General features: G+C 32.3%; 1 protein-coding gene across 3 annotated transcripts in view; it reads left to right on the top strand.

Moving 5' to 3' along the window:
* Nucleotides 1-21,715, top strand: part of LOC145296908 (uncharacterized) — a 237,080-nt gene that overhangs the window by 77,556 nt on the left and 137,809 nt on the right. For all 3 annotated transcript variants that reach the window (XM_080143073.1, XM_080143072.1, XM_080143074.1), the window contains exon 3: nucleotides 19,278-19,504. In XM_080143073.1, coding sequence (XP_079999199.1) covers nucleotides 19,278-19,504 — 227 coding nt within the window. The remainder of the gene's footprint in view (nucleotides 1-19,277; nucleotides 19,505-21,715) is intronic.

Genomic DNA, 21,715 nt, shown 5'->3' with positions numbered 1-21,715 from the left:
AGGGCAAATTGATAATTAGCTTACATTTTGCTATTTAAATTGTGTTTGTTTATTGTGTCTTAATGCGTTGTAGGGAATCGTCTGTTTGGTGTATGTATGCACGTGTTATATCAATTTAAAACTGAAAAAGTTGTGAATGTAACCTCGTCGGTATTGAATTGTTGCAATGTTTTGTGTAATACTTATTTGCGTTAATATGCTCCCTGAGTTGCGTTTACTGCGGTGCTTGTGTTTTACATTTTGTTTTTTTCTTTTGCTGTGCATCCTTATCTGGCGGTTTTCTTGCTTGAAGTGATGTGCGAGCTATTGATGTGTGTATGTAAGAGAGAATGTGCTTTGGAGTTGCCGTGTGAATCTAGTGAGCTCATGTGTATTGCGTCGACGAACGGATTTTTTTCAGCGTCGCCATTATTGACGCTGTCGCAGCTGCTGCTGCTTTTCTGGTTTATCATGTGAATATAGAGGGATATGCGAATATAACATAAATATAACAGTTGCTGACTTATTTACCTGCCGAATATACACATATATATATATATATATATATATATATATATAACTTTCTAAAACACTCTTTAACCCTAACAGTAACAGTAAGTTCGAGTGCCAAGCCCCCCCCCCCCAACAAAATACCTCTGTAAGCCACATACAAGCATCTAAAACAAACAAACAAAAAATAGATCCTTCCTTAAAGAAAAATGCACATAAAAATAAATTGTTTAACTGTCCTAAAATGCTAGAATGGCCTGGAAATGGTGAATTATTTTACATTAAATTTTTGTGAAACTAACCGCCCCCCCCTCTAATATTGTTTTTGTTTATGTCAAGTCTTCAGTATGTTCACACATAATTTTCCTTAGCTCTACAATTAATTCAAAGTCCGAATGGCAACCCTCCTCATATTCTCATTGCATAGAAACCCTTTTAAAACCACGCATGATCGTCTTAAAAAAAAATAAAACAAAAAGTATACAGATTTATCTCCCATAAAAAAAAAACAGTTAACTGCCATAAAACGCTAGAATGACCTGTAATGGGGAATTATTTTACATTAAATTCTAAAATAATTTGTTTATCTTTCATTAAAGTTTTTCATGGCATTTCATACATAATTGCCTAAAAAGGTAGAATCACATTTTGGAGGGGTGGTCAGAAGGGGTTGGGTGGGGTTAAACAGAAGGTGTTGATCTACAATACTACAAAAGAAATATTGCAATATATTCATTTTTAAATGGTCTTATGTTTAGATTTAAGTTTTTTGTACATAAAGCACATTACAATTCAACTTTGAGTTCTCCAACTTCTTTTCTGTTTATGGATACATGGCATTTTTAAGGAATTGCAGCATATTTATGCACATTTACTGCAGATTATTTGGAAACCATGAACGTTGGGAGATTTTCAGTCGCATATTCTGATACCTTGTACAAAAATACACTGATGGTAAATTTCATTGCTTAGTATTGTGTTTTAACAAAGATATGACATTTTTACTGAAAAAGTAATATAAAAAATGTGACGAAACGCATATGGTCTTAAAGAGGGAAAAATATCCAAACGTGTGAGGCACAAAAATAGTCATAACTTCCTTATTTTTAATAAGATTTTTTAAATTTAAAAAGAATCTTTTTTAGCTCATCAAGCTCTTTCCATGTATACCAATATTGAAATATTTTAAGCTATTTCAATTTTTTCATGTGTATTGCTAATTATTATCAAGAAAATAGAGGTCAAATTTGCTAAAAGCTTCATTTATTAGGTTATTCATTTTCAAGCACATACATTCTTGTAAAATTATGGCAAGGGTAAGGAATTATTTCAGTAATTGCAAAAAAAAATTTTTTCCTCTCCATTTATTCAACTATATTTATATCAAAACAGGTTATGCTTATTCAATTCAATTATTCATCAATATTTTCAATGATGAGTGTGTGTGTGTGTGTGCGTGTGCGCTCGCGTTTCCCTATCAAATAACTCTGTCAATTTTCGGTCTAGACTTGAGATTTGGGAAAATCATTTTAATCGGTTTTCAACCAGAAATTTATCTGTCAGGAGGTCAAAGTTCAAGGATTTGACCTTTTGAAAACTCTGTCAAACTCCTCTGCCAATTTTGGGTTTAAACACTTGAAATTTTAGATGTAGGTTACTTGAACATGGATCAAACTTGATTTAATTTGAGCCTAAAACAATAAATGCTAAGGGGTCATAATTGGGGTCAAAGTTTTTTTTTTAATTTGACCTGTGGTCTCAACCAAATTACTCAGCCAATCTTTGGTCTAAACATTTGAAATTTTACATAAAGTGTATTCAGACATAGAGCAAGTTTTTTAATCGTTTATTGCCAAAAATTTAGCTGTCAAAGTTCAAAAGATTTAACCTTTGTGGTCTCTAGCAAACTATTCAGCCAATTTTATGACTAAATATTTGAAATTTTATAATCAGGGTTTTTTTTTTTTTTTTTCGAGGGGGGGGGGGGCTGCCAAGAGGTGAAAGTTGAAAGAGTTGACCTTTGCAGATTCTACCAAACCCCTCTGCCAATTTTGGGTCCAAACACTTGAAATTTTGGATGTAGGTTACTTGGACATAGGTCTGACTTTTTAATGTGATTTGAGCCCGACACAATAAATGTTAAGGGGTCAAAATCTTTTTAAAAATTGACCTCTGCGGTCTCTACCAACTTTTCTCTATGGTAATTAAGGAAGCCTATTATATAGAAAGGCATTACCTTACATATGCACACTTTTAATATATACATATGTACAGGGCCCGAGGAAAGCTGGGCTGAACTGCTAGTATATATATATATATATATATATATATATATATATAATGTGTGTGTGTGTGTTTGTGAAAATTTACAAAATACAGTAAAACTTCATTTGCATATTTATTGTATAAAGAGTTTCTAATAAATTAATATTCTTTAATTCATTTGTAATTTACTTCTCTAATTTCTCATGTATGCAATCTTTTAATGATATTACTACTGATGATATCAATAAAAGTTAAGTTATGTAAAATTGTAAATAACTTCTGCTTGATTGTTTTGAAATTCAAATGATAACTTCTGTTAAAGTTAATCCACAAGTACATTTGCACATAATGAAAACGCAATTTCTTTATTGCGATTTCTAATGTCACTGCGGAGTTTTTGGAAAATTTTTGCCCAAAATTCTTGTAGTTGCAGTTTACCAAACCGTGATTTGGCTGCAAATATTTTTTTTATTAACTCAACAAATTCTTTTGCTGCACTACAGACATTAGATACAATAGTCGCATTTGCGAGTGATTTTTCAAAGTGTCGACTAGAAATAATGAAATGCTTGCCTTTTGGCGATCGCATTTCTTTCACTGACAATCAAATGCGACTATTTCACTCGCAATGTAGAGCCCTGTTAATTGTATCAATACAGGATTTACAGGGTAAGGAAAGTCCGAAAAGATATTTTCTTTTAAAATGAAATTGGAATTTTGTATCACCAAAATTAACCAAAAGAAAATTATACATGGTCCCAAAACTTGCCTAATTTGTTGAAGCAAATAAAATTAACATCGATGACTTATATGACTTAATACAAGAGCATTTAGTCAATCTTACTGATCAAATAAGTTATTTCCTTGAAGAATCCTGCAAATCTTTCTGTTACAATAAACCCTTTCAATACCAGTGTATCTAATGTCTTCCAAAGCTGAGTGAGAAATCTTCTGAACTTTTTTTTCTTCTTTTTTTTTGTAATAAAACGAACAAAGTTAAATTATTTAAACAATAAAAGTTTAATAGAATATACTTTTTTTTTTTTTTTTCACGAAGATTGTTTAAAAAAAAAACATCTGAAGAAATTAGAATGTTTATACCTTCAAGTATCAACATAAAATTAGTTGTATATTTAGAATTACACTAAAACTCTGTTCCGTCTGCCTGCTTCCCACCTGACTACAACTTGGATGTGTTCAAGTCCAACGTTAACAAATTCCTAATGAACCGCTCCCTTAAGTAAACACTTCATCAAATCTCCACACTAACGTAATGTACTTGCAATAACCCTTATCCCTGAGTGGCTTCTGGGCCTTAATAAGTGGTAACTACTGTGTAAAAAAAAAAAAAAAATTACGCTTATAAAAAAAAAAAACAGAAAAATCATTATGATGTACATACTCGTCACAAAACGAAGATGTCATATTCTAAAAATCATGTGGGTTTGGCTAGTAACTTTTCTATTTGGCTAGTAAACCAAAATATTTAGTTGTCAAGGGTCAACTAAAGATAAATTTGTCCATAGAGCCCTGATTAAGCATCTCAAAAATGTTGACCATGTATGCCAATTTTCGCAACATAAATTCATCTGTAAACAAAGATTCATATTCGCTTCCATTTTGAGAATCTGTAAATAATGGCAGATCTCAATTCAAAAAATTTCTTCAACGCTTTTCCTTTCAAGAGCCACCTTACCTCTATATGAAACGGCAGTGCTTCATGCACATAAAACTTTGAAGAATTGTGTTGCAAATGGTCTTGATTTAAAGATTAATTACTTCTTTAATCACTTGGTAAACACTTTGAATGGTCCACGTAATATCTTCATAGCTAATATTTATTGATGAATTAGGCAGTGAGTTCCAGTTACTTCTGGAGTCACGTTTTAACTAACGTTTGGAAACCCAGACGTACAGCCGAGCATTGCAAGTGGCCCGTCAGCACAAATTTCACACAATTTCTCCCATTTTATCAGATATTTGAAGAAATCAATTAAATGCAAAATATCAGCAGCAGTAGTAGAAGCTTGCAGAGGTTGACAAAACAAATCTTTAATCTTTTTCATTTTTGTAATAACGAACATATACAAGAAGTTGTGAAAAGTTTGCCACATCAGTAGTTTCAAGTTATATTTTGAACCATCTAGTTGGAGTTTCTTTTAATTCTTGAATAATTTGATGTTAAATATCTCCGGACATATGTTATCCTTTGTATTGTTTGACACTGGTAAACACAATACTTTATTTACTGCCTCAGAATCGATCATGAGACAAACAATATCTTTGGTGCATGGAAAAATAAGATTCTCAACTATTGTGTTTAGTATTTCAGCATGTGTTATTTTTTATGCAACCATGTATAAAGCTTCAAAAGTGACTAAAGTTTTATTTTAAAATAATCCACTTCTATTAATCCAGCAGTTTTTGACACAAACAGATTTTACTTTAAAATCGTTATTACTTTTATTTTTCAAGTTTGAGAGGCAAAAGGCGAGTAGGCCAGGGAAAAGCAACATCACAACGTTGTGCAATAATTCTCCCTTATACCCTTTTCTTCCTCTCCCTTTCTTTCGACTCTCCCAAATCTGTCACGGAAAAAGACGACCACGTTCAGTATATGTGCACATCATAATACTTGCACTACAGCAATATTCCCAACAGACGCGACCTGTAATAAATTTCAAATCAATTTCCTCTACACACAGAAAAATATCCAACTGTTACAGAAGGCGACGATAGTGATAAGCAAATCTACTTTTACGCCCTCTGCCATTAGAAAATGTTTCTTGCATTAAATAGTAAACTGGAATTTTTCCTTTTGTATCAATGTTTTTCACTGTGTTTCATATAATCACTTAGTTTATTTTCCTTTTGTATCAATGTTTTTCACTGTGTTTCATATAATCACTTAGTTTATTTTCCTTTTGTATCAATGTTTTTCACTGTGTTTCATATAATCACTTAGTTTATTTTCCTTTTGTATCAATGTTTTTCACTGTGTTTCATACAATCACTTAGTTTATTTTCCTTTTGTATCAATGTTTTTCACTGTGTTTCATATAATCACTTAGTTTATTTTCCTTTTGTATCAATGTTTTTCACTGTGTTTCATATAATCACTTGGTTTGGGCTCAAAATCAGTTGGTGACTCCATTGGTGTTATGACCTTATTTCGGGTTTTAACCCACAGGTTGGGAACCACTAGACTAAATGTTTATAGTTTGTCTCATTGATTTGATCTGTTTTTAAAGCTTCCAGCAAAGTGCAATTAATTTTTTAAATACCTTGGTATTAGAGATTTAATTTTTGAAAAGTTTTAAAACTATTGCAAATCTATACTCGTATAATTTTTTTTTTTTTTTTTTTTGTATTGATATTCATATTAAAACCCTTTTTTTCTGTTTATTTAAAAAGAAAATATAACTTCCTTATATATGGTTCGTGAAATTGCATTCATCTGCAACATATTTAGCTAATTTGCATATTCTTTTATACATTAATTTTAATTGATTACCTGTTAGTTTTTTTTTTTATGGGATGATCATCTTTAGTTAAATATTACATGTAATTATATTCAAGTAGATATTCTACGTGATTTATACTTGCATAATATTTGCGTAAAAAGCTTATAGTAAACACAAACCTCTTTATTTATTTATTTATTTATATATATATATTTGTTTAAAATTTTGCCTACCAAACTCCTATGTCAGTTTTTGATCTACAGACATGAAACTTAATATATAGGATATTCAAACGCATGCGAAAGTTTATATTTGGGTTTTAAGCTGGGGAAAATCAGTGTGAAAAGGAAAAAAAAAATAGAATTTGCCAGGTGAAGGTCTAACAACGGCATTATTAATATGCATGCGTAACGTAATAGCTATTGGTTCATATTTTAATTTTTAGCCTTGCAGCAAACATGTCTTCGTAGCTCGGACATTACCATCAAAGGAAAAAGTAAATTATAAGTTACTCAGTTTGGTTTCGATTCTCAATAGTAGCACACAAGTCTTTTTTTTTTTTTTTTTTTTTTTTTTTTAAATCATTACTATATATTGGGTCCAATATTTCCTATATAATAAAGACTACAGAAATTCCTCTCTGGACCATGGTATCATAGGTTTGCAACAACAGATGCCACTTTCAAATTTAATACATCTACCCTGATACCAATAATGTTATGTAGCTTTCGAACACCATTTTTTACACATTCACTCGTGATAATAAAATGCTACATTGCATTCGATGAGCAACACCATCACAATCCCAACATATTTAGATGGAGAAGTCCTTATTTTTCTCTCCACATATTTACTCCTTCCACTGCTACCAGTTGTCACTGGGTCCAATTCTACACTTTCCATAGACAATGTGCTTACACCGATCGTAACTGAGCTTTACATACATAAGCATAACCTAATCTTTCTAATTTCAGTGCAACGCTGGTACAGGTGCTGCTAATAATACAATAATACAAAGTCTGCATTAATCAGAATATTATATTAGTCATATTTTATGACTAGGCAATGCCGGGTGGCCTTCTAGTAAAATGTTAAAAGTAACTTGGTTCAATGGAAAAGAGATGTATTTAATTTGAAATCATATTTTCATGGCTAAATTTGCTGAATCTTAAAATCTTCTCTTGTGTCTGTAATAACAATAACGAAAGTGTTGTATAGTGCTCGTGTGCGCTACAACGCATCAAAAATATATGATGTACAATTGTCAAGTAAATGAATACTGTGTAAGTAATGTGTGTGTGTAGTTTTGACAAATTTAAGAAGCATGTCCGTTTAAAAGGGAGCAGTGTTTCTGCAACCAACAACTGATGTGTTGATGTGAGTCCTCCCCTCCCCCTTTTCTTTCTTATTTTTATTTTATTTTCTATTTTTTTTTAAGCAAAATTTTGTCTTTTACATTTTTGTCTTGCCTTGCTTTTTCCTTTCTGTTAATTTTGCCATACTTCAAACTAAGGATGTACCGATAAATTGGCAGGTAATCTGCCTAATTAGCCATTATGTCGATTAATCGGTAATCGGTTAATTTACCAATTAATCGGCCGATTAATTACTTTTCTCCTTCATATTAAATTTAAACCATTTCATCACTACGAAGTGACTCATCATATAGCTTTTACACATTAACATATAACTACAAATTTAACTTAACATTTGTCTGCTCAGTATTATGGCTTTTTGCCTTTATTAAATAAAATTACAAAATTCAAAATACAATTTCCAATTCTTAAATGAATATAATTAAACAATTAGATAAGAAAAATAGAAATTACAAACCAACTACAAAGTACAAATTGTAATTCTTAAAGCGAATAACTACCATACTTTGGGGTAATTGCGCCAACTAAAAAAAGTGCTCTTTATATGCGTGGTTGCCAAAAGAGCACTTTTAGCTAGTTGGTGCAATTACCCCCAAACCTGGCGCAATTACCCCAAAGTATGGCATAAACTGAAGTTCTGCACCTGTTCCTATTTTACTTCCTCTTCTATTCTGGCTGCCTGCCTCCTCTGCTCTCATAGTCTTCTCAGCATTTAAAGTTGAATATTAAGTTGTAATGTAGAAACATTAGACTTTCTTTATTCTTGTTCATACATATTACTACCTGTATTAAAGAGCCTCTCACTCTCCACAGAGGAAGGAGGTGTGCTTAAATATTTTGAAACCAGTTTACTCAGCAGTGGTAAGGATTCCAGTGTCGTCTTCCACTACTGAAATGGATCATCACCTCTTGCGAGTAGTTTTAAAGCTACGTAATGATCAAGTTCTTTTGTGCACTTAAACGTAAGGGATTCACTCCTTTTTGAGTTTAGATTGTGATTCTTCTATTTCTATTGTAGTTGCAGTCTCCAGGTTTAACTCAGCTTCTACCTGCTCTAAGTTTTGATTTGTTCATTAATATAGGCTTATTTGAAACTAATTCATCAAACAAGCTTTAAAGAAATAGTTTTACTTTCACTTTTGATCTTCTTGACCCTCAACAGAGCTTGAAGAAGTCTATCCTGCTGATTCTGCTTCATTATCATCAGTAGAAGATGTAGAATCCAATTCTTAGTGTTTTCCATGTCTTTCTCTTGAAATTTAAATTTGAATCTTGGATATAGGAAAGTCGACACACCCAAGTTTTTATCATTTAGATAGGATGAAAATCTTGTTTCTATTGATTCATTGAATTGTTCAACAGTGGTAAGAAGGATTCCACAAAAGTCAGAAATATAAGAATTAGATTGAACAGCTTTGAAAGACATAACCTCAAAACTAAGATTGGTATATGGTTGAAGTTCTGTGACTTGCTTCTTTGGTGGTTTCTTCAAATAAACTCAGTAACTGGACAATTTTTTTTAACAAGTCCCTTTTAGTAAGTTGTTATAGTAGGAATCTTATCACAACAGCATACATTAAGAGCTTTTCATTGTTCTAAATTTCTTTTTAGCGTTGAATTCCACTGTGTGGTCACATCTTGGATGAGTTTGTTTTTCCAAATTAAGCTGATTGTGTATTTCGGTTAATTTGCTAATTGCTAATGGAGAATGATTAAAGTGAGAGACTATATTTCTGTTAGATGTAATGATTGTCTTCACAGACTGTTGGGAAAATGATATAGATATGATATAGAGAAAATGATTATAGAGAGTTGCAATGTATGAAGCATGATAGTGATTCTAAACCATATTCACTGACACCAGCAACCATATTTGTTTCTGAATCCTGCAAGACTAAGAAAACTTTAAATTTTATACTCATTCAGAACATTGTGCAATTCTTCACTTATGTTTACAGCTGTGTGTGCACCAGGGAATGGAACAACGCTAAACACAGCTTTGCATTGTTCGCTCATTTGAAAGCCAATGATCTGTCAAACTCAGAAAGAGGGCATTATTTGTAGCAGCTGTCCAAATGTCTGTAGTTAAAGAAATGCTGTTACTTTCATCAATAGATGATTAAATTTTTCTTTTGACTTTTATAAATATATTTGGAATTTTATTTTATTTTTTTTTTTGTGAAGTACTTTTTTTATGAAATACTGTAATTTGGACAACGTTTTGCAATAAGCCTATTAAATCCAATGTCAGATGTTACAGACTATGGTTGAATATCAACAGCAATCATTTCTCTTATCAGATAATGGATCTCTTGTAACTTGTGGTCATTAATATCCCAAACTTTCTTTTTGACCAATATTGATTCTATAGTAGTTTGATGTTTTGCTGGAGGCTCGTAGTTGCTGTCACTTGTTCCTGGAATGTCCGTCTCCGAATATTTATTGTGCTTTCTTTTTTTAATTTATAACTTTTGCTTCTTCTGGATGAACTTTTCTAAAATGGTTTAACATACTTGACATATTTGACATAACTTGCGGGCAGCTGTATTCTTATTCTTGGGATTAACATAAAAAAAAAAAAAATACTTCCAGCAGAAACTGGTTGCCATCATAGTTGAAAATTATTGTCAATATGTGGTTAAGTAATTTAAATACATAAAAACTAAGTCTGATATTTAATTAGTAATTATCTCAAAATATACATTATCTAAGCCAGAAAAATAAAAAAATGTCATAGAAGCAAGAGTCTGAAAATGAGGAACAAGAGTATGACTGATGAAGAATGCTTTATTTTCAGTTCACACATCATCGCAATTTACTGTACAATTTCTTAACATGAAAATTGAAAGATGAAGTAATTTTCTTTGATAATGATTTAAAGTAAATAATGTTAATTCGATACGAAGAGAAAAGAGGGGAATTTTCCATGTTTACATTTATTTGCCTCGAATTCCGTGCAGTTGTTAAAGTCAACATGTTAATAGTGCGTCATGCCTGTTATTTGATAATATGGCGTGGATGATGCATGTCTCTTCGATAAATTTTCACTGGCAATCAAAAAAAGGAATTTACAATATAATTTAAATATTAGTATCATTTGTGACAAAATTTGCTGCTAAATCAGCATTTGAAAACCTATTAATCGGTAATCGGCCAGTTATCAAAGGACAATTATTTGCTAATCGGTACATCTCTATTTCAAATGATTCATGGGTATGGGAGATAGAAGACTTTTGTTTCATCAATAAACATCTTTCTGTCTCTTTAAAATATCAGTTGATAGTTTCAGTATGAAAAATATACGGTATTGTATGATATCCTTTGCTAAATCATCATCAGCCCCATTCTCTACCTCCATCTCCCAAAAGTGATATTCTATGTTTTTTAACTGATTGGGGGAATTCTCTGGCCCCTAGGTTGGGAAATTGATAACATGACTGAGAAATTCATTTTGATCTGATTTTTTCCCCCATTGGCAACATCCCTGCATTTGTTCTATGCTTCAGCAATTTTAAGCACAAAAAATGTTTATGAAAGTAGTGAGAGTTGTACGATTTTCTCACTTCCTGTGTATGTCCGCATGGCAGAGATGAGGTATAAATTAAAAAAAATATGGATAAAATTGTGTTTCCCCTCCTTCCTTCCCAAAAAAATGAGACTACTATATATATATATATATATATATATATATATATATATATATATATATATATTCTTGGAAGTTTTTAACCTTTAAAACTATACAAAAAAATATTTTTTATCATTCGTTAGAAAACCATCTAGTCATTTAATCACCTGCAATCACTGCATCAACTCGCTCTCGAATTTACTATAATACCAATAATTTATTTTTCAAGGGATCATCAGTTGTTTACCATGAAACACTGTTTCGGGGATATATATATATATATATATATATATATATATATATATATATATATATATATATATATATATATATATATATATATATAGGTGATTTCATATAAAGAGTTTATGGTAAAAAGAAATTTTAAAAAAAGAAAGAATATTTTAGACCTTTGTATTATTTGGATTCTTCAGATTACACTTTTCATTTTTTGTGTCATTTGCGACAACGTTTCTGTCGATATAACCTCCGATCTTCTCCACATGTACCTTGCCGAACTCTAGAATTCGTATAGAATTTCAAATAGAACCCTTTATTTAATCCTGTGGGGGTAGCATGCTTTTGTTTCTTCAACCATGACTGTGTAGAAGTCTTAAGTAATTGTATTTTTGGGTCACCTGCACTGAGAATTGAACCTTTAACTCCAAAAGTGTAATGCTTGCAACTGAATTTTACCAAGTACTCTATACACTGTGCTATGGGTTCCTGTGGACAATTCTAATACAAAAAGGCATTAATGAACATGAGCACACCCAGGCGATTTGGCAGTAATTATTAGAGTTGGTGGGGGAGACATGACTACTATTCATTTGAATCCATAAAAATATAAATAACAATTATTTTTTAACACCAACATTTTTAGACTGTTTAGCCATAATTAACTTTAAATTTTTTTAGGGGGATGACTTAAAAATGTTTATTATTGTCATTCATTACTGACTGTTAAACAAAATTTTTTTTATGGAATGATGATTTCGAATGAATTCTTATCACTACCACCTCCCAAGAAGCACAACTTTATCATGATTTTGTATCATTATACCATATGTTAGTTTCATCAAAAAGAAAAATGAGATTCTGCTTTTTGGGGTGGTAAATGTAAGCAGCGTAAAAATAAATAAAAATATTATTTTAGAATTTTCACAAAATTAATGTAAAATGCATTTTTAAGCAAACATCTGGCAAAAATTGCCATTCAATATACTTCCCAAAAATTGCCATTCAATATACTTCCCTGCATAACAAACTCTGATCCCAGTTACTATTCGTTTTTACTGTATTTCATCCATGTTTCTATTTTTCTTTCCCCTCTCTTTTCCCCATTTTAACATCTTTGTCACATATGAGGCTTAATTTTTTTTTTTTTTTTTTTTAAATAGTTATGAACATGCCCAAAACATCCTATTGTATGTCTTTTTCCTACTAAATTAATGTCAGTTTTTGGTCTACAAATTTGGAATTTGATATACAAGACATTTGGACCTGTGGAACAAATTCAATTTGGTTTTTAGCTGATAAAGAGGTCAAACTTGGGACTTGGCAAGCATAAGTTGACTTAAAGTGCTCTCCTATGCATGCACAAATATACATTTATACATGTAACTATGTTAATTGTTAAAGTTTTGATATCCATTTGTCATTAGCTCAGATGGTAACAAATAATGCTGGAGGAGCGCAAAATGTTTAGGTTTAAATTTTTTTAGCTTTTGAAATCACTACTTTATTATTAGGTACAATATAATCTGAATAAATTAAAATATATTCAAGTGAATTTTATGATCAAGCAACGCTGGGCAGAGTGTTAGTTTTTAATAAATTTAAAATTTTCACTTTTTCTGAAAAACGTTTGTTATCCAAACAAAACCAGTAAATCTCTTGTTTTGGATGATTTCTCCCTGTTGAATTTGTTTTTCCTTTTGTCATTTTCATACACACATAAATCAGTAATAAAAAAAAAAATGTGTGGAAGGAGAGATATGGGGCTCATACACTTCCCCTTATACATGTAGTATAGTATACTGTGCTATATAGTGTTCTCCCAATGTTTTCATCAATATGGCAGCTTTAATAAAGGATTTGAAGTTTTTTTTCTTACAACAAAATTAAAGTTGAAAACTTTAGTGATTAAAATTTTTTACCTTATTATTAAATTGTGTCCATCTGAGATTTTTTTTTTTTTTTTAATTTAATTTTATTTTAAAAGGAAAATCTAATTTGATCCCAACTGAGCAAACCAGAAGAATGGCTGGCTCAAAGTCCACAGATTGTGCCCGGTCAGATTTAATTCTTGATATTAAAGACTTCTGGTTTTGAGTCGCTTATTCTTGTAGTTCCCCCAAGTTTTGTAATAATTTTTATTCATTAATTCATTTAAATTTTTAGATGAAAGTACAAAATAGTTAACAAAGGCCCTCCCACCTGCACGTGTTAAGAATGGTTCTGAATAATCTGCAGTTTACTGTGTTGAAATGTTATTATTCAGAAAACCAATCTTGATATGGAATGGAGGGGGGGCTTTGTTAACTATTCTATGCTTTCATCTAACAATTTAATGAATGAATTTATAAATTTTTGAAACTGAAACTCTTGCCATAAATTATTACAAATGAAGTTAAATAGCAGGAACTGAATCTGACTAGACACTGTTTACTGCAAACTTTTGAGTTGTGCATTCTTTTCGTTTGCACTCAATGTGCTATGAATCCTATTATCACTTATTTATTGCGGACTATTATCCTCATCTTTTTTGTTTCCTGACGTTTTGGCCAACTATTCCTTCGGCCTTAGTCAGGCGGTAACTGCGACGGGATAGGAACTCTGAATCTCCTAACTGCATCCTCAGCAATTACTGCCTTCCATAGTTGTTGTTGTCTCACCACATTTTTGGCCGAGTAAGTCTCTGGCCGACTTTGGGTAGGATTGAAACCACTATCTTCAGACAATGCTCACCTGGAACCATAAAGGAATAGTTGGCCGAAACGTCGTGAAACAACATCTAAGAAAGATACTCATCTCAATTATTAATTATCACTTATTCAAAACCTGCATTTTTAGTTATACACTGAAATTTCAAATCTGGACCAATCGCAAAAAAGGCAAATTTACTAATTTCCAACAAACGGTGATTATAATTTGGTGATTAATTTACTACAAAAATAAATTTGGTGTGTTCATTCAGTTATTCATATTTTTTGGATTCTTCAGACTACTATTCTCATTTTGAGTATTATTTGCACAACATTTCAGTCAATGTAATCTCTGACCTTCTTCAGGTGTACCTTGTCGGATCTGTAGCATAGTGGATAAACGTTTTGATAAAATCAGTTGCAACGTTACACTCTTCTTAGGGTTGAGAGTTCAAACCTTAGTGTGGGTGACCCTCAAAATACAATAGTGAAGTAGGATTTCTATCCAGTAATGGCTAAGGGAACAAAAGCAAACTACCCCTGTGGATTAAAGGTTTCTGTTTCGAAATTCTCTGCAGATTCCCAGAGTTCAGCAGAAAGATTCCTCGAGTTTAATAAGATCCACCTAAAGAAGGTTGAAGGTTACATAGACTGAAACACGAAAATAACACTTAAGATGAGAACAGTAGTCTGAAGAATCCAAATAATATGAATAATTAATCTTCATCTCAAAAATTCAGAAACTTATGTTTTGTAAAGATCTATGTGCTCACATTAAAAGATTTTAGATGAAAATAAACATTTTGGTTTGAGATACCTATTTCTCCTTTGATAACAATTTGGTTCACTAAATAATGTAATGACCAAGGTTTAGTATATGTGTCTTGGTAAGAAATGGTATGATGAATGTGTAATTGGAATCTTAAAGATGGGCCTAGACCCGATTACTTCATGATATTTGGTTGAATTCAGAACAGAAGACTTTGTTAATTTGGTCACAATGAAAGGATAGATGAAAGTGCTTGAGTTAAATGTAGAACAAATGAGGTTGCAGGGATTTGGGGGAGGGGGGGTAAGGAAAACCTAAGGAGTAATAAGGATAGATTTGAGAAAAAGAGGAATGAATAAAGACCTAGCTAGAGATAAATACACCTAGTTAATAAATATCATATTGATAGTTAAAAAAAGAATTTCCACCCTAATAGGTCCCACACTATCAATCAAACTCCAACCCCTGTCCCATCACAGCAATGTTGCATCCCTGTGCCTATTTTATGAGTATTTTAATGGAATGTACTCTGACAAACTCCTATCACTTGTGCCCCCTCGGCATAAATACTCTTCGCCCACCCTATTAACCTGACATTAGCAAAATCCCATCTCTTCTACCTACATGCAAAAAAAATTTCAACTGTAATAGTTTCTGCCCTCAAACTGCTAAACTTTGGAATTCCCTCTCGATATCCTGCTTCTCTGACTATTGACCTACAGAGATTCAAGTGTAATGTGAACAGATATCTTACTGCTCAATTCTCTATGGTCGCAAATATTAGCCTCCATACATCCAAGTGGAACTGTGCTCTGTTTGGAGTGAATAAGAGTTTATTTAAAAAAAAAAAAAAAAGAAAAAAAAGAAACTCAAGTTTTCTGTCTTATTGAATCTTTGATTTCCTTTCCTTTTGTAGCAGGAGCAGTGACACAGATGGTGACAAGCAATGGCTGCTTATCTAGTGTACCATGACTCCCACTTGCAAAAGAATAAGAAACAAGGGATGAATGTAAAAAAAAAAAAAGAAAGACAAACTTGAGTATTCAATAAATATAAAAATATTTTATTTCATTAGAAATAAATGCCTCTCTAGAAAAGTTATAGAAACATATGGCAATGATGGTGCAGGTAAGATCGGAAACTGCTGCTAGTGATAGAGGGTATGATCACTGCTACTAGTTGTAACTAGGACCAGAAAGAGGGTGCTAATGATGATGGCAGTATTGGAAAGTTGCCAACTATTTTGAAGTCGATTAAGAGTTGTCTCGTCGCAGTGTATGATAATGATTTGTGCAGATCGGTTTAGTATCTAATAAAGTTTATTAGTTCTTGGTGCTAGGCATAGAGTTTATAGTCCAGACGATTGCCAGATAACCGTCCATTAGTTTTTCCCGAAATTTTGCCACAAATTGTATTTCATTAAACAGATGTGCACGGTAAAAAAAAAAAAAAAAATTTGTTTGCGAAAATTCCCGTTGCATCCCTAGGGGCTCAAGAGATAAAAAATGCCCCAAAATAGCCAAAAATTACACATTTTGCCCTATAACTTTTGATCCTTCGATTAGATTTTTCTGAAACTTGGCCAAAATGTGGAGCCCATTAAATCTAGTATGGGTGACTTTGGCAAAATTCTGGTTCGTGTCCCTGGGGACTTTCAGTGCTAAAAACGCACCTTTTTGTGGGTCTTTTTTTCAGATTGCTCAACAAAATCTTGATATGTCTGACTAAATAGTGGTTTTTCACAATGGTCAACTCGGATATACATGTGTTAAGACCGTTATCCATTTACACTGGGATTCAGCGTCCCCAGGATCTCAATAAAGGTAAAAAAAAAATGCTCCAAAATGGCCAAAAATTTCACTTTTTGCCTCATAGCGTTTGATCCATCCATTAGATTTTCCTGAAACTTGGCCAAAATGTGGAAGCCATTGTTCTTAATATAAATTCATTATAGGCGACCCTAGCAAAATTCTGGTTCGCATCCCTCTGACTTTTAGGGCTAAAAAACATGCCTTTTTGGAGCTCTCTTTTCATATTACTCAAAAACTTGATATGTATGTCTATATAGTGGTTTTCCATGGTGGTGAATTCAAATATACATGTGTTAAGGTGTGAAACTGCAACATTTGTCCATTTTTCACTGGGATTCGGCGTTCCCAGGAACTCAAAAGGGGTCACAAATGTCCCAAAATTGCAAATGACACTTTTTACCCTATAACTTTTGCCCCATTCATTAGATTTTTCTGAAACTTGGTGAAAATGTGAAGCAAGGTTGGCCGTTCACACTTCTCACATTCATCATTTCTTCACTATTTTTTGTGGCGTCATCTCACATGCAGCACCAGATGGAGTCCACGCACGCGCAGCTTGTTGTGGATAGAATAAGAGCGGCTGATGGCAACTTGTCTAAAAATAGATGTAATATGTGCGTATGTCAGGTTGATAAGAAAGTTTTTGTGGTTTTTAACTTTTAAATTCAGATGAACATATCTCAACTCAAACAAAAATTTATTGATCAAAATAAGCACCATGAGAATCAACACAATTTTGTCAATGCAAAACAAGTGTATTTATGTCAGTAATGTAAAAATCTTCCCGTCTGGTGGCAATGAAGTCACCGAAGGCGTTTTTGATATTGCTTAGGTTTTTGAATCATTTCTCATGCAAAAAGTTGTTGAGATGCTTGAAAAAGTGGTAGTTGATAGATGAGAAGTCTGGAGAGTATGGCAGTTTCATAGCCCAATTCGTTCAACTTCTCCAGGGTCGGTTTAGAAACGTGCAGTTGGGCATTGTCATGGAGAATTGGGCCTTTTCTGTTCACTAATGTTGGGTGTTGTGGTTGAAGTTTTTGATGCATTTCATCCATTTGTTAATAGTAATGGTTTCACTTACATTCAAAAAACTAATGGATGAGACCAGTTACAGACCACCAAACAGTCAGCATGACCTTCTTTTGGGGCAACTCTGGCTTCAGGAAGTGTTGTGGAACTTTGTCGGCATCCAACCACTGACCTGAGATTCACTAGTTGTCATAAAGAACCCTCTTTTCATCATGAGTCACAATCCGATCAAGAAACAGGTTGTTCTTGTTGCATAAAAGAAGGGAAGATGACACTTCATAATGGCATTTCTTTGGATTGTCGTTCAGTTTGTGAGGCATCCATTTATCAAGTTTTTTTGTCTTTCCAATCTCAAGTGGTTGGAAATTGTCGTATACATTTACATCTAATGTAGAAGCAAGTTCTCAAACAGTTGTGCAGGGATTGACTTTGACTAAAGCTCTTAATTGATCATTGTCAACATCCAATGGCCGACCACTATGTTCATTATTTTCATGACTCATTGCCACCACAAAATTTCTTAAACCACTATTGTGGTGTACATTCAGTAGTGCCTCCTGATATTGCAAACTGTTTCATCAACTTTTCAGCCTAGCTTGAATTGAAATAAGAAAATTGTGCACATTTGATTTTTTTTTTTTTTCCCCCCCATCTTGTATTCAACGTTTTGAAAAGACATAATTGTTTTAAAACGATTATAATTTAAACGATTGGAATTTAAGTGATTAGATGTAACAAAAAACGCTCTTTAAAATGATATCCAAAATAAAGGTATTATAACAAAAACTTATTTAAAAATACATCATTTGAAATCAAAATTAAAAATTCCGCAAGAACTTAACGTAATATTTTCGCAAACGTAAAAATACACTTGTGGAGATGATCTGTAAATTTTAGTTTTATTGGTAGTTTAAAATAAATGAATCTTTATCATTTCATTAATAATGTGAGTCATGGAGAATTAAGTTGGAAACAAAAACCAACAAAAATAACGGAAGAATTGTTTTTCGTATGAGAAAATAGGCATAAATTTTTCCAATACCCAAAAAAGTTTGGATTTTTTAAATTTTGGTTAAACGTCCCAACACTACTGAGGTGTGAGTTTTTAAAATCAGCTCAGATTTCATGACTCCAGAGGAAGACTAAATCTCAACAGTAGAAAGTTATGCATGTGTGTGTGCACAACAGGAGACTTTTTTGGTTTGGTCACATTGAAAGAATTGAGATGATGAATATAATAAAAGAATAGAGGAGAGTTCTTGGGTTAGTTTTAAAAGCAGGGTCAGTTGGCAGAGGAAGGCCAAGGAAAATAATGAAGAAGTTGATAGTGGTTTTGAGACGAGGAAGGATAAATAAAGACCTGGCCAGAGATAGATTAATTTTGAAGTCAACTTCAAAAAATTGTCTAACACATACCAGCCTATAAAACTGCCATTAAACTGAAGATGATGATGGTAATGATTGATTTGTATTTGCATTGGATTTACTTGATCCATTTTTTTCTTTTTCTTTTTTCTAGACATGAAAGTGAGAATACTGATGACATCAAGTTGAAACTGAAAAGTCCCCGAGACAAAGGTAATGACCGCAAACGGAAGAATGAAACTTCTTGTTCCACAGAAAAGCGAAGTCACAGCAAAGTAAAGCGTGAGAAGGACGGCAAGATCAAGTCCACTGTGGTTGTTAGGAAACCGGTGGACGCAGGCAGTGAAATAGATAGCGAAGAGCCAGACGAGTGGTCAGAAGGTAAGCTATTTTGCCCAACAAAAACGCCTCGTCTGTCCCTTGGCGCTAGGCTCGGGACAGAACGGCTAGCAAGTAACTTATACCGTGATGATGACACTTTAAACTTGATCTTAGAACAACTGCTACGCTCTCTTCAAGTTTCTGCCTGGACGATAACCAAAAATCTCTGGCGTTCTCCCATTCCTGACTCGTTTTTTGTGTCAACATTCGGTCTCCTGATTGAATGTTGACACCGTCTCCTTTCTGCAAAAACTCAGCAACAAACACACACACCAAAAAAAAAGTCCAAAATAAACTGCAAACAGGTTCCATCTGCCCCCAAAAAAAGAAAGGAAAGAAAAAAAAAAACTTATTGAAAGCACAAAAAGAAATGAGGGCCAAAAACTGCCCTCTTCTCCCTCTATCTCTCCCCTTTCTCTCTCTATCTCTCTATGTATGTATGTATATATATATGTATATATATATTCTGGCAATTCAGACATGAAAAAGGAGAAAAAAAATGGTTCTTTTTGTTTTTCATCTCGATTCCGAGAACAATCCGGTGTCTCCGTTTTGAGCACAACTAATCGGGTCTCTTCCTTGATACTTTCTCAAAGAAATCGGAAAAATAAAACAAAAAAGAAAAATGACAAAAATTTTATCTAACAAACAACAACAACAAAAAAAAAGAATCACAAAGAATTTAAAAAAAAAAAAACAAAAAAACTTGAACATTGCCTTAGAAAGGGGAGGGAGGTTGGTGATAAAAAGTTTGAAATCCTTTAAGCGTACAAATGAAAAATTTTAAAAGAAAAAAAGCTAAAAGTAAATCGCTCTACTCACATATTTATATCCTAACACAGCCTGAGTTTTCTTTTCCTAGGCATTGCTCTGGCTGTAATCTTCTCTACTTGTGTCTAGAAGTAGATCCTTAATGTAACAAACTTATAAAAAAAACAATACAAACAAGAAAAAAAAACTGAAGCTTTCTTTCATTTTATGCAAGAGATGCATCTAAAATAGTCGATTTAATACAACTTTGGAATGCTTTCATTTAAGAACATTTTTTTTTATGCACACCGTTGAGTCAGGAACAAAAAGAAAGATGGCAACACTGAACAACTATGTCCACCTTCTATTTTCAATTTTTGTTTGTAACATATTTATTTTCAGTTTTTATATTTTTACTTTTTTTTTTCTCCTATCAATATGAACACAGTTTGAACTATTCAAATATGCAAAGAAACCAAAAAAACCCTGCATTTTGACTTTATTTATAATGACTGTGTATTCGGCCAAGTTCTATTTGCAGACTTTCTCAATATCATCTTATTTATATATATATATTAGAGAAAACTCCCCCACCCACATACTGAATTGGTGGGGGTACGAACACTTTTTTTTATTTCAGTTGAACATAAATGATTTTCATTACAGAATGGTGTATTTTTTTTTAACCAAGAAAAAAAAGAAAAGAAAATACACTGAGAGAACGGAAAACAGCTTTAAGATGACAACAGTAATTTGTAATGTTTTCTTCCGCTGAAAGAAGCGATTTGATGAACGTGATCTTTCCTTGTTAAAATTGAAATTGTGAAAACAATAAGCCAAAGAGAAAGTAATTTATCTTAAAAATGTTTAACAAATATTTAATGAGTTTACAAATCTCTCATTACACTTTAAAGATTTTGCAATTTATCATTCTTTTTAAAATAAAATAAAAATGACCTGTGTGTAAAAAAAAATAAATAAATAAGTAAATGAATAAAAAAATAAACCTATTTTTGCCATTTTGTAAATGGTAATAAATTTGGATTGTTTCAATTACTGTTCTCGTCTTGGTTGTTATTTTCACAGCATTTCAGCCAATATAATTTCCGACCTTCTTTAGGTGTATATTTTCTAACTTGAAAATCTTTTAACCTGGGGACTTGTATAGAATTTCGGAGAAAGTTGATTACATTGGAAATAACACCTAAGATTAAAAAACCGTAGTCAGAATATCAATCTTCATCTAAAAAAAACTTCAAAATCAAGGCTTTATGAACAAATTTATCGTCAGTTGACCTTTGACAACTAAATATTTTCGTTTACTAGCCAAGTAGAAAAGTTATTAGCCAAACACATGATTTTGGGAATATGACATCTTTGTTCCATGACAAGTATGTAAATCCAAGATTTCTTTGTGTTTTTTAATAAGTGTAATTCTAAATATGCACTAAATTTTATGTT

This window comes from Euprymna scolopes, chromosome 17 (genome assembly GCF_053919585.1).
Source record: "Euprymna scolopes isolate OS-2025 chromosome 17, ASM5391958v1, whole genome shotgun sequence".
Taxonomy (NCBI): domain Eukaryota; kingdom Metazoa; phylum Mollusca; class Cephalopoda; order Sepiida; family Sepiolidae; genus Euprymna; species Euprymna scolopes.
This window is presented reverse-complemented; position numbering and strand designations above follow the sequence as displayed.